The sequence below is a fragment of the Piliocolobus tephrosceles genome, chromosome 9 (genome assembly GCF_002776525.5).
Source record: "Piliocolobus tephrosceles isolate RC106 chromosome 9, ASM277652v3, whole genome shotgun sequence".
NCBI classification, from domain to species: Eukaryota; Metazoa; Chordata; class Mammalia; order Primates; family Cercopithecidae; genus Piliocolobus; species Piliocolobus tephrosceles.
Genome location: NC_045442.1, coordinates 108,822,793 through 108,836,927, shown reverse-complemented (window position 1 = coordinate 108,836,927; position 14,135 = coordinate 108,822,793). Strand labels below are relative to the sequence as shown.

At 46.9% G+C, this 14,135-nt stretch overlaps 1 protein-coding gene across 3 annotated transcripts in view; it reads right to left on the bottom strand.

Moving 5' to 3' along the window:
• Positions 1 to 287: 287 nt before the first annotated feature.
• The window catches only part of PIP4K2A (phosphatidylinositol-5-phosphate 4-kinase type 2 alpha), a 180,703-nt gene continuing 166,855 nt past the window's right edge, over positions 288 to 14,135 (bottom strand). For all 3 annotated transcript variants that reach the window (XM_023223267.2, XM_023223268.2, XM_023223266.2), the window contains 3 exons: positions 6,904 to 7,147; positions 5,049 to 5,152; positions 288 to 2,520 (listed from right to left, as the gene is read on the bottom strand). In XM_023223267.2, coding sequence (XP_023079035.1) covers positions 2,440 to 2,520; positions 5,049 to 5,152; positions 6,904 to 7,147 — 429 coding nt within the window. In that variant the 3' untranslated portion in view covers positions 288 to 2,439. The remainder of the gene's footprint in view (positions 2,521 to 5,048; positions 5,153 to 6,903; positions 7,148 to 14,135) is intronic.

The following is a 14,135-nucleotide window of genomic DNA, read 5'->3' as shown; positions in this document are numbered from 1 at the left end:
ATAGAACTAAGGTGTATCAAATCTAAAAACAAAACATATGACTTTATAGGATATCATGGAAGAGATTCTCTTCCTCTACTTGTTCATCTTGCAGCAAAGTCAATTGTGTTGTGGAACTTTGTTATTACCGACAATTCCCAAACCGAAGGCAAGGCTCTAGAAACTAAAAAGATACAATTCCATTTTTATTTCCTCAAGGATTAGCTAAAGACACTGTCAGGACCCAGTATTTAAAATGTGTTTGGAACAGACAGACACAATTGGGACAGAGGAACAAAGGATTCATCTTGTGAGTCATCAAAAGTGCTTTATTTGTAAAGCCCGGCTCATGACTGGAGTGTATTGTTAGCACTAGGAGATAACAGGGCAAACGTCCTCACTCTGTCCAAATAGTTTATCAACAGAAATAAATGACAGACTGTTATAGACAAAAATAAAAGCATTCTGTAAACTTCTAAAAGCATATACAGATTGGCCCCCAAGGAAATAGTTACTCCAATAATGTATGTGTACCTTATCTTTACTTCAGGGTCTCACGGCGGTAGTCTCGGGTCAACCACAATAGGACTTCAGAACACACAAACTCATCTGATGCCAGAATGAACGGTGCAGGGAAAAACCAAATCACAGTATGGATTACTTTACATACATAAAATACGAATTTGTACACTATGTTACAGTGGTGTTAACATTGTCTGCTGAGGATAACAAATCTACGTAGAATCAGTAGACAGTACAGGGAGGGCATGACCGCTGGCTTCCGAAGACTGTGAACTAGATCCACATACACTGGGCACAACTGCAATCTGGAGAGCCCTGAAGTAAAGTTCCTGGAAAAGGCAGTATGGCAGGGAGATCTGTTGAGTTGCAAGTAAGAATTAAAGGGTAGTTTTTTTTTCTTTTCTGAAACTGCCCACAAAAATCATATCATGTTTTAAACAAGGAGTTTCAAAGGCACGGCCGTAGCGCAGCATATAAGTGGATAACCTACTCTAAGCAAGATTAATATTTAAGCTCAACGCCTTTTGGAAAATGCAGGAGAGTTGGTAGATACATGATCTAGGTTGGAAATTTATAACTTGATTAAAAACAGCACAGTTTAGGGCAATGAACTTACATAAACCAGACTTAGGGCAATGAACTTACATAAACCAGGGGAAATCTCTTTTTAAAAATTCATTAGGTTCATAAATGTACATTTGGAGGAAAAAAAATCCTTCTTTTATTGTGAAAGACTGTCTACCATGTACTTTGAATAAAACACTCACATACAAACATGACTGCAGGATACGTCTCAAAATATGACAAACATTATTTCACCTACACTGTTAAGTGACTTTACATGTAAACTTCAAAAATCACACGCTGTACATCAAATTTTTAGATTCAAAAGATATCCCTGTTTTCCTAATAATGTAAACAGTAAAACTGAGGGTTTCAGTTAAAGGGATAATTCATAACAAAATCCCACTGTTGAAACAATGGTCAAACAAAAACATCTTATAATTCAGATCTGCATTCGGTAACAGAATTCAGAGTTTTGATGCTTTGCTGGTTTTCCCACAGTGGGAGATGTAGATACCATTGCCCCAAACTATGCACTTTTCAGGTAAGCTTTACTTTTATTTTGTAGCATTAATTCCTATATTGCAAAGTAAGGGTGTAACAATGAATACTCCAGGCAAGAAAAGAGAAGCAAGCAGTTTTCCTGGACATATTGGCCGAGGTGAAAAATGTATAGAGAATCACTGGGGCATCAGCTGCTTGTTGGAGGGGTGGGGGCTCTGAACACCGGGGGTCCTGACAAGGCTGAACCAGTACACACGGAGACGCCCGCATTCTGCGGTCCAGTGCTGGGGGCTCAGGTTACCAGTGTTAGGGAGTGTTTGCGTGCAGGGTAGAAGTGGAACATTGGCTGTAGGTTTTTTCCTTGGAATCATCATTATTATAATAATCATTATTATCTTCATTATTCTGAATACTGTCTCACATCTTTCAACTCAAAAAAACAAAACAAAAAAACAACTGATCCACAGTTTGTTGCGTGATGCCAACACGGGTGCCTGACATGCACTCCCTTCTCCCTCCCCAACACGTGTGTTCACTCATTCATTCGGCCATAGCTGGAATCACAGGGTCTTTGTTGGGACACATTCTGACCAAAGTGGATCTGTTTTAATTTATGACTTTTAAAATGCGCACACACTCACACCCCCCCACACACATACACAAAGTCAGAAATAGCTAGAACGATGCTGGGAAAATCAGGTAGCTGTAAAGCGAGTAGCCCCCAAATCAGTCATCTTGGCCTGAAGATGTAAACAAGGAGGTTTGCTTCCTGCAAGATGAGTACTTCGCTGAGTTTGGTTTTCCTTTTTCCTACACCGAAGCCACCTCTGTCCGTCCCATGTTCATGTACGTCCGACGCTGCGCAGGAGGTTACGTCAAGATGTGGCCAATAAAGTCCAAAAAGCGCTTTGAATACTGTTCTGGGTTCACGGTGGAGATCTCCGCGCCAGCCTGGGCAGTTTTTAAAAAAGGAAATATTGATATAATATTTGATTTTCCCAAATTATTACTCAATATCTACAGTTATTTCCAATGGCAGCTGAATATACAGCAAGTAAGTTTCAAATCCATGCAGTCTCTGCTCTGAAAAACATCACTCAAAATATCTTGGCGCTTGTGGTTGAATAATCAAGGTTCTTACGAATCTGTGTTTGCAAATGAGACAAAGGGCGACAGGAGCACCAGATGCTACCACACACACCGGGGCTGTTGCAACTCACCAAAAAATCAAATGGGCCACGTTTGGGATGTTACTATCAAACAGTGGAATTGTTCAGAAGCCACGGAAACGATACTTACGCTGTACTGTTCAGGAAGGCAGACGGGAGCCACCTTGAGAATGACATCAACATTTGGCGAAAGGGAAACCTTAATGACGATGACGTAAAGCCGCATTATTTCTCCAGGACCCCCTTGGTTTTGGACAGAGGCGTCCAGCTCAGTGCTCAGACATGAGTGGCAACCGCAGCAGCCACAGGTTCTGGGACAGCCGCCCCCAGCCCATTCCCTGAACTAGACCCAGGTGATGGCTTCCCTCTGCAGCAGCACACAGGGGTGCCACTGTTTCCCTGCAGAGAGCAAGCAAGCCTGGCCCCTCGCGGAAGCCCAGTGGGGGATTTTTCCATTATGAGATGCAAGGTGCAGGCCAGCACACTCAAGGGAGCCACTGGCCAGTTTCCTGAGCTGCAAAGGGCAAGATCAGAGTTTTGCTAAGTGAGCAGGTGCTGTTTTCAGACACCCATGTTCACGGGGGAACCTGTAATATTTCCAGGCCTGGGCTGCACGGAGGAGCCCAGTCTTGAAGGCAAGGAATGGTCCCCAACAGCAGCTTAACACGGCGTTCCTTTGCTGAGAGTAGTATTTTCTTCTTGCAAACTACCTGTGATTTTATGCCATGTGGCACACTATGGAGGCGAACTGGTGGCTTATAGGGGGATGAATGTGGAACCTATTGGCTAGGATACACTCCAATTTCAGAGGATGTATGTAATATGGGAACAGACATTTACAAAGCATTTGTCCAGACAACTCTTGTATCTCTGGCAAAACCCCATCAGCAAGGCAGGAGGATCTCTGTATAAGGTGAAAAACAGGAGCTCCAAAAGTGGGCCCTTGAGGTCATACAAGTGGGAAGGGTCAAACGAGGATTCCTCCCCAGTTCTCTCCTTGCCACACACCATGGTATTCAACCAGAGGTGAGCATCAGAATGACCATGGAGCCTTCTGAAGACCCTTCCCTCAGCCTCCTGAACTGGCCTCAGAATGAGGGAATGGAGGTAGTGCACCTGGTACAGACATTTGTTTAAAAAGGGTACTCAAAAGTTTCCGTTGGGTGGAAGCCACCAGGCACCCTCACTTACTGACGTGCTCAGGGGCGGTGAGGTCCTGGTCTGTGCTCTGCATACAGCAGGCATACCATAGCTATTGACAAGGTGACTGAAATATTTCTTTGGCAAATAGAATATGGTGTTAGGCTGATTTCTATTTTAAAATAGAAAAGAAGAGGTTTCAAGTGAGTTTTTGGTGCTGGCGAATCTTAGTCAGCTCTACACAGTCTGTGGCAAGCACCTCGCCTTCCAGGCCCAACAAACCAGGGCATACATTCGTCTGTGTGGGGTGGGCTCTATGGCTTTCAGGACCTCTGCAAAACAAAGATGGCATCCTGCAATACAAGCGTGAACTCGGCGAGCTGTAAAGTCCGGCCAGGCAGGAGGGGGCTGCAGGCAGGGCAAGGGGATGAGCATGAACACAGAGCAGGGGGGGCTGGGTCCCTGGGAGGAATCCCATCCCTACATTTCCTAGTATGAGGCCCTGGCAAGTTACTCCTGAAGCTGTCTCCCTCAGTTTCTCCAACTGACAAAAGCAGGTACACTAGTATCTCTTCCGTAGGCTTCTTATGGGGGATTCAATAGCTTAACATGTGGCTACAGCAGTGAAAATTCCCATCAAGCACATTAAAGGTGAGCAATTAATATCATGCAACTTTGATCTTGCACTCGAAAGATTTCTGTAGTGGAAAAATACAACTCACTGTGAGAAAAATAGAATCCTGTATATTTTTGAAGTGTCTTAAGCAGACAATCATGCTTCAGTTTTGAACATTTCATATTAAAACACTGCATTATATTCTTGCGCACTTTTGTCTCTGGAACATTTTTCAAACAATAATTTGTATGACATCCTAGTGATGCGCATGCCTGTCAGTGTCCCCCATGTGTAAAAAGAAGAGATGTTCATGTTTAAGTGACTCGCTGCAAGCCACAGGGAGCTGTGGTAAGAGCAGGGGTGAGCAGTGAGCATTTGCGGGTTCTGCGTCTTATGCTCAGAACATGACTTGCCCCCAGGGAACAAGTGTCACTAAAGGGCTTTGAATGGCTCAGCAGAAAGCAGCTCAGTGGCAGAAAGGAGTGATCCCTGAGTTACAGACCACGCAGAGGAGCCAGGAGAGGGAGACGAGGAAACAAAATGGAGATACTCACGCCATGTTTAACAGTTTTTGCAGCATGGGCAGCTTTCTTTTTTGCATCATAATGAGTAAGGATGTCAATAATTGCCATGAAGTACACCTCCTTCCTAGGCGAGTCTGCAGAGACAGGAGAGCGATGACTGTGGGATATGTGACAACACCAGGGTCAGCATCGCTGCTGAGGGAGGGAGGGAGCAGTGAGGCTGGAAGGAGGGGATTCAGCGGAAGGCGGATGGAAGGGGTCCAGAGACAAACTCCATACCACTCCTGCATATCCTGACGAAACAGACAGCTTGCCTCTCTGACCCGGTCCCCCTCCAATTTAAAAACAAACAATAACAACTAAAAACATCATCACACCAGGGTAGCAACAGTGGAGAGCCAACGGTGGAACTGAGTCTTTTTTTATTAAGTTGCATTTTCTTTAATGATTGTGTATTGCTTTGGTGTGAAGAAATATGCTATTTAAAAATACCCTATAAAACAAGTATATCTAATTATGTGCATCAATGCTTTTCTACCATTTGATGTACTGTTCATAATTCTCATTGGATATAGTATCAGAACTGGATAAAGGCATACATCTACTCCAATGTCTACTTTCTTTTTTTGAGACAGAGTTTTGTTCTTGTTGCCCAGGCTGGAGTGCAATGGCACGATCTCGGCTCACAGCAACCTCCGCCTCCTGAGTTCAAGTGATTCTCCTGCCTCAGCCTCCTGAGTAGCTGGGATTACAGGCATGCACCACTATGTCCGGCTAATTTCATATTTTTAGTAGAGATGGGGTTTCTCCATGTAGGTCAGGCTGGTCTCAAACTCCTGACCTCAGGTGATCTGCCTGCCGCGGCCTCCCAAAGTGCTGGGATTACAGGCGTGAGCCACTGCGCCCAGCTACAATGTCTATTTTCTATCCATTCCCAAAAATATGAACAGTAAGAAAAGTACATTTGACTATCTAATTTTCTGTGTTGAAGAAAACATTTTGGTGAGCAAAACAGAAACAGAACAAAACAGGACTCACATCCTCAGCTGATATGCCATTTGAGATAAAAAAAAAAAAAAAACAAAACTGATGAGCCACAGTTTTTATTCAAAAAACAAGAAACTGTTTTTATCCTATCACGAAAATATTTTGGTTTTGTCATGGATAAGTTGCTAATATTCAAATAACTGGTGCACCCAATCACCTGGATACGGTGGATGAAGATTTATCTGACTCTAGGGAAGAGGTGACAGGCCCTTCCACTGGGGAGGACGGCAGAGCCAGTCTAGGTGGCCAGTCAGATTCCCACCCCACACACAGGGCCCAGCTTCACACACCCTTCACATCGCTGAGGGAGAGCGCTGGTGGTGATGACAAGAGGACAACCTAAGGGTCACAGAGGACCACATGCGTGTTCCTTAGATTCATGATGCTTTTGACTTAGATAAAAAAGATACCTAAGCAAAAATATATTAATATTTTAAAGCATTTCTGGTGTTTGTGTATGGGTGCATATGAACATGTGTGGTATGCCAGTGTGTGTGCATATGAACATGTGTGGTATGCCAGTGTGTGTGTGCATATGAACATGTGTCGTATGCCAGTGTGTATGTGCATATGTACAGGTGTGTTGTATGTGTACAGTTGGTGGTTTTGCTGTATTCCCTCAACATCACAGAATTCAAAGGTCCAACTGCCTTATGTTTCAGCACTGAGATCACGGTTACCTTTAACATATTCTTGTCCTCAAATCCCTTTCTTTGGAGTTTGGAGGATGAGTGCTGCCGGACAGCACCCCCATAACCGGGGTAGTGATTACTGGCAGATAACAAGGCCAAAGTCAAACCACTTCACATGAAAAAGGGTCCACAGTAATCAAACTTACTTTCATGGCACTTAATTCCATAGACGTCGATGTTCGGATCGAACTCCCCGGGAGCCAGGGGTGGTGAGCTGTTCAGTGTATTCCCGGGGCTATCTGGGGGGGTCCCCACCGGGTGGGTGCCGTCGCTCTCACCCTCCTCCTCCCCGTCGTTCTCCTCACACTCCACTTCCTCCTGTTCGGCTCTCTCCACGTCGTGAATTCCCACCAGCAGACTATAGTCCATGAGCTTCAGCTGGGCCAGAAACTGGGGACAGAGGTGACAGGGTCAGTCAGCCACATCTTAAAAAGTCAACGTTTAAAAAAAGGAGACAAGCTCGGGTGACACCCAGGTGACAGGGTCAGTCAGCCACATCTGAAACATAAAAGTCAACGTTTAAAAAAAGGAGACAAGCTCGGGTGACACCCAGAGGGAAGGCTGCGGGGTGGGGCAGCAGAGGTGCCCCCTTTGCGGATGTTCTTACACTCCGGGGCTGTTTCTCTATCTAAAGTGTAGCCTCACACTTCAGGCTGGCTCAGAGCTCGGGCTATTTTCCCTGGAATGCCACACTGGAGGCGGAGAGGTGTGGCTCTATCACAGGGTGGCTGGGTTTCACCAGAGAGCAGGAAGCATGACCAGTGAGAGATGCAGAGAGAGACTGGGAGGGAGAGCGAGTTCCTTCCAGCGATTAAGACAGGCTAAGGGGGAAACCCAGGCACCTCCCAAGTAGCTTCCAGCGGAGTCTCTTGTGGTGGGTTCGGGAAAGCACCTTGGAATTCAGCATGCTCTGCGGAAGCGATTGTTACGCTGTTGCAAATAAGTAAAAGCAAAGGCACTGTGTCCACCTCGGGTGAGTAATGCAGTCCTGTCCGGGTCAACAAGGTGCTTTCCACGAGGCCCCACACACCCAGGATTCCTGTCCTCCCTCTCCTCCTCCAGCCGTGGCCAGAACATAACGTGGGGGCAAGACCCAGCTCTGTGTGTTTGGCTACTCCTGTCTGCCCAGTTCTTGACTTTTCAGATCACGATTTCTTTTTGTTTCCCTTTTCTGATTTGAGACCTTCAGCACAACGTTCCAATATTGCCATAAAACGTGAACGGTTATGCTGAGTGAAAACAGTGGCAGCCCATCTGTGGGCTGGACCCAACTGGCTCCCCTGACCCCGTGGCTAGCTGGCTCTGCACAGGGTCCTGTTCCACTGTGACCTTGGGCTCGGGGTCCAAGAAGGTTCACGGTCCTGGCTCTGGAAGGACTCAGCGCCACCTCACTAGGGAATGCAGAGTGGCTGAGCAGCCTCTGGGCTACGCTGATAGAATTTAGGAAGCAAATGTCCTCACGCAAAGGGCAAGCAGAGAAAATCACAGGTCTTGAAGTTCTGGCTAAAAATGAAATCAATTTGTTGAGCCCCGCAGAGCTATTTCTCCTCAGCCTGCTGGGAAGGAGTTCTGTCTCGAAACTGAATGAGAAGCCCTGATTCCTTACAGATGAGGAGAGGACCCCTGGGCACAGGTCTGTCCCACTCTCCAGCTGGTTCCCAGTGCCTGCAATTCTCCATCAGCCAGCATCCCACTCAGCCCCGCAAACTGGCCAGAGCTCCCACTTTGCAGCCTTCCCACCAGGAATCCCTCGGGGCCAGCTACATCTTCCCCATTTGTTTTGAGCTCAGAAAATGGAAATCACACAAATCTTACATTCAAATATTTAACCAAAGTGGGAGAAACCTGTTTAAAAATAGAGGCAAACCCCTCGTGGAAACAGCATGGGGCTCCTGTGTTCAGCTTTCTGGGTCCGAGAGAGGAGAGGAAGCCACCGCTCATCCCCCGGCCTTTCCCCAAACTCCCCCATTACAGTAAACGGGAGAACCAACTTTCCACTTGAACCTCCCTCTGCCAGATTCCTTTCCAGCATCCTCCTCCTAGAATCTCGGCAGCTGCCAGGCTGTGGGGAGAAATCTGCAGTGGCGGAAGGCTCACTTGAGTCCTCCACCAGCACGGTGAAGCCAGCCAGGGAGCTGGGTCTTGGGTACAGCTCCACTATATAGGGGCCTGTGGATGTGGAAGAGAACTGGGCACTCCGGGGTATAGAGACAGGTGACAAGATCCAAGGCAGGGGGCAGGCTCTCCGTGTGAGACAGCGGCCAGACTCAGCAGCTGGACGAGAGTGCAAGGATTCAAATCCAAGGGGGGGTGAATTCAGGGCCCATTCTGAGCCCGCACTCTCTGCTCTGTATCAGCTACTTCTGGAGGCTGCTTTCCCCTCTCCTTTCGCAACCCTAGGAGGAAGGTCATGAGTTAAAATCAGCTGGCATCGGAGGCGGCCCTCCACACGTGACTTGGCGCTGTGGGTCTCTGGACGGTTAGGCGGTCAGTAGCAGCACGCCTGGCACCGCTGTGATCATGGAACCCGCTTCCCCGTCAGAGTGCCCTGTGGGCCTGGGGTTTCAGAAGCCTATTTGGAAAATACTGCAGTATAAGTACCCAGTCTTCTCCAACGCTTGAGGGGTGTGTGGCGGGGAGGTGCTCATGGTGGGCCCACTTCTCCCTGCCCTGTTGTTCCAAGGCCTCTGGGCTCCTGGAGGACTGGGCCAGGGTCTCCTTCGCCACCTCTGCTGCCCCTCCCAAGCCTAGCATGGTGCCTGGCTCTGCTCCCTGGATCTACGGCTTCCCTGGCCTCGCTCTCTACACCCGGAAGCCTCTCTGGAGCCAGGCCAGGCCTTGCTCAGCTTGAGCAGTGACAGGGACAAGGACCCCTCCTGCCCATCCCTGCTCCCTCTGGCTGCTTGGAAGGTCCCTGTGAAGTGGTAAAGGCTGACTGGTGCCTCAACCTCCCCTCCAGTCCTCTGCAAAGGGCACAAGTTTTCAAAATGTGAACTTGATCACATCCTGTTCTGCTTAAGACATTTCCATAGTGCCACGTTTTTCACGGGGCACAAACAACTCACATGGCCCAGGAGGCCTGGATAGCTTGGCCCCATCCACATCTGGGGCCCACTTGAGCCCTGCTCTGCCCGCTTCCTGGGCTTCTTCCCTGTGGGCAGGTACTTCCTCCTGTGCCTTCAGGCCTAGCGGCAGGGCACCACACAGAGCAGCACAGCACGAGTCTAGGTGTTTAGGGCACCGTACACTCCCTCCCCAAAGGCACATGGCCTCGTTGCACATTTTGCTGGAGTATTTGAGAACTTCTCTCTTTCCCAAGCAAGGCAGCCTCAAAAGGGGCTCTAAAGTTTTGGCTTTCACTGCATTCCATTCCCGACTCCCAGCAGGCAGAGGGCTCAGGAAAGTATTTGGCACTTGTTGGACAAGAGAATGGGATGCCTGCTACTTTATCCCCATCTGTCCCCCCAGCTCTCCCTAATTGTCCCCGACCTGCTTCCACCAGGAAATAACTACTAAAGCCAAATACAAACAACAAAGCAACAACAGAAAACCTTTCTGAGACTGCATGAGGCAACATCTCTCGGAAGGAAGTGCAAGGCGACCATTTAATACGCTTCCCTTAACAGGAAGGTCTACGGCTGACCTTCAAGTGTGTTTTAGTTACAGAAGTCGGGGCTGTCTGCGATTAATTTGCCAAAGGGCAGGGAGGGAAGGGGACAGCCAGGATTGGCCAGCCGCACTCACCATGGTGAGCCTTCAGGGCTCAGCCTCCCCTGGCACCCCATCTGGGCTCCTCGCCACACTGGGCGGCCCAGAGTAATTTTCCTGGGCCTCAGGCCTGTGGTCAGACTGCTTATTCTCATCTTCCAGTGAGAGAGAAATAAAGGTGCAGTCAACTCCTAGAACCCAAAAACCATCAGTGATGAAACATGCATCTCTAGGTAAGCAGCTATTCTGAGGCACCCAAGAAGACTGAGGAAATTGCAGTCGCAATGGGTATTGCACATATTTTCTCTTTGTTTAAGAGATGGGATCTTGCTCAGTTGCCCAGGCTGGAGTACAGTGGTGTGATCACAGATCACTGTAGCCTTGAACTCCTGGGCTCAAGGGATCCTCCTGCCTCATCCTCCTGAGGAGCTGGATTACAGAGGTGCACCACCACGCCCAGCTAATTTTGTGTGTGTGTGTGTGTGGAGACAGGATCTTGCTATGTTGTCCAGGATGGTCCGAACACCTGGCCTCAAGTGATTCTCCTGCCTTGGCCTTCCAAAGTGCTGGGATTATTATTCATGTTTTCAAATCTCTGAGACTGAGGTGGAAATGGGAAAAACCAAGTATGGCACAGTGGTGAAAAGGACAGGTCATGCTGACAAGGGAGGCCCATTCAAGAGGCAAAGAGCAAGTCCGATTCGGTCTCTCGCTAGCTCCACGCTTGACGAGTTTGCCTCCTGGATCTTCAGTCATTCTGACTTTAAAATGGGACAATGCCGCTTACCTCACGGGGTGGGGAAGAATTAAGATAATGAAGCTGAGAGAAAGAATATGGTGCCTTGCACAAAATAACGGAAGCTGTTATTTATAACTGTCAATGTTGTTTTGATTATGGTAGAAGTCTTTTTAATATCAAGATCTCAAATTTAAACAGGTTTCAGTTTGTGGACCGGGGGAAAAAGAACCATATGGAAAAGTCCGTTAATTCATGAGCTCTGATCTCACACCTTACATTTCTTTTGGAGATAGGGTCTGGCGCTGTCACCCAGGCTGGAGTGCAGTGGTGTGATCATGGCTCACTGAAGCCTCAAACTCTTGGACTCACGGGATCCTCCTGCTTCAGCTTCCCTAGTAGCTAGGACCACAGGCATGGAACCACCCACCGTGTCTGGCTAATTTTTACAACTTTTTGTAGAGATGGGGTCTCACTATGTGTTGCCCAGGCTGGTCTCAAACTCCTGGGCTTAATCGATCCTCCTGCCTCAGCCTCCCAAAGTGCTGGGATTACAGGCATGAGCTACCACACCTGGCCTCAAATTTTATTTTCAATCTGATCTGAGGTAGAGTGAGTGAAGTGTGGCAATAAATCTGAGATTTTTTGTCAGAGAAAACTCCTGTGGGCTGGAAGCTTGCGGATGGAAAGAGAAGACAGAAAGGGAGTGTGGGCTTCTCTGTGGGGTCAGCTTCCGGCTCACTGCAGGAACACAGAATGTATTTGTTCTTTAAGAACGTAAGATTTCAAAGTGTGAAGACTTTTCAGTCTTTAGGTCCCCTGCTTTTCTTCACAAACCACCTCCTAGACCTCAGATCTGCCTCTTTTTTCCCCCCAGAATATTCCTTCTCATCTAATTCCTTAATAATTGATTCCTTGCTGTGACAAATCTTTGAGCTAGAATCTTCCTCAAGATCTTTGCGAGTCTAAGATGATCCTCACAGTGGTTTCCAGTTGCTTTATTTATACTGACACACTGTGTTCTACCACATCACCATCTCCCAACATATCTGTGAAGTAGAATTAAAATGCCAGTCAACCCTGTTTAACAGTTGTGTCTTACCACTTGTTAAAAATTATAATAATACTCCTTTGGAGCAATTATCAGAAAACAAAGCCTCCACTGTGCTCTCACAAGTATTTTTAACTCGTGTTTATGTCGAAGTAGTTAAGGGCTGTGCTCTCGGAGGGCCTGACGCCCCAGTCTGAATTTAGCAGCTTTGTGCCTTTGAGCAAATTACATACCGTCTCTGGGCTCGGCTTTCTCATTCATCAAACCAGGGTAGGGGCAGGACCACCGTCAAGGGGCTGTTTTGAGAATGACAAGCGACACTGACGGCATGGGAAGGCCTTGGGCTTGATGTGCTCCATAAATGGTGCCGCCCATCGCACTACTCCCACCACCCCATCCCCTTACCCACCTCCATGGATGGGGGCTATAAACCTCAGACAGCTGCAGTGCCCTGTGATGGGGTACTCCTGGATGCCACAGAGGGGGAGCAGTTTTGCATCATGTGAGTCAATGAGAGGAGAGACCAGGGTTGATTCTTGAGGGCCGTGATCAGAGTTGACAAAACACAGGGCAGAAGGAAAAAGTGCTTGTCACTCCTCATACACCAATATGTGTGGTGCGTGCGCGCAAAGACTCACCTGTGTTTAGTTACGTGCAAAGCTATGTGGATGCAAGTACCCAGCATGGCACAGGAATAGAACCGGCTTCAATGATAGAAAAACAGCAACTAGAATCTCATATGAAAATTAGTTTTCCTAAAATCTAGATTTCTTGAGCTGTATGTAATACACTCAGATCTCCTACTTGAGGCATTAAGGAAAAACAGTTACAACAACAACAAAACTGTAATGAAACTCCAACGGGTCAGTTAGCTAAATTAGAAAGCATGGAACTGAAGAAAAAAGGAAACTCAATTAAATTCTAGCCTCATTATCAAGATCAGATGTCAAGCTACTTCACCATAATTACCTGCTTAAAAATTTAATGATGGTTCTGCATTAATTTCAAAACTAAAGGCACTTATCAGCTATTGAGAATATTTTTAAATGAAAGAATGTTTTATACCTGCCTCCATTTCAATGAAACAGCTAAGTGCTTGAGCCATGTATGGGATTAGGCTATCGAGTCCTCTAATCAATGGTATTATTAGAGACAACAAAAGAGCTAAGAGGATCCTTCTGTAATTCAACTGTAAATTTAAACTGCTTGAGTTACATTATTTCTGGAGTCTAAATATCATAGTGATATACTGCCAACGGAAAAAAAAATTCTTTGATAGGTCACAGATAAGCCTAATGGCTACTTACCATAATCGCTAAAACGATACTCTTGTCAGTATCAAAGATTTGCTGATTAATCAATAAAAACCCAAAAGAGTATGTTTACTAAGGATACTTATCAGTCGGATCAAACAGATCCCAAAGCAAGGGGGAAATGCTTAACTAATACATTTTATTAATAACCACTGACAACTGAGGAAAACTAAACATTCCTTAATGAAAGACTGGAGGAAAATGTTACAAGAGAAAACCAAAACACTTGTATCTCTTTGTTTGAAGTAGATACTTATAGGCTAAGCACAGTGGCTCATGCCTGTAATCCCAGCACTTTGGGAGGCTGAGGTGGGAGGAATGCTTGAGGCCAGGAGTTCAAGACCAGCCTGCGCAACATAGTGAGACCCTGTTTCTACCAAAAAAAAAAAAAAAAAAAAAAAAATCAAAAATTAGCCAGGCAGTGTGGTGCATGCCTGGAGTCCCAGTTACTATGGCGGCTGAGGTGGGAGGATTGCCTGAGCTGGGAGTTCAAGGCTGCAGTGAGCTATGCTCATGCCACTGCACTCTAGCCTGGCCAACACAGCAAGACCTTGTCTCTAAAACCAATGG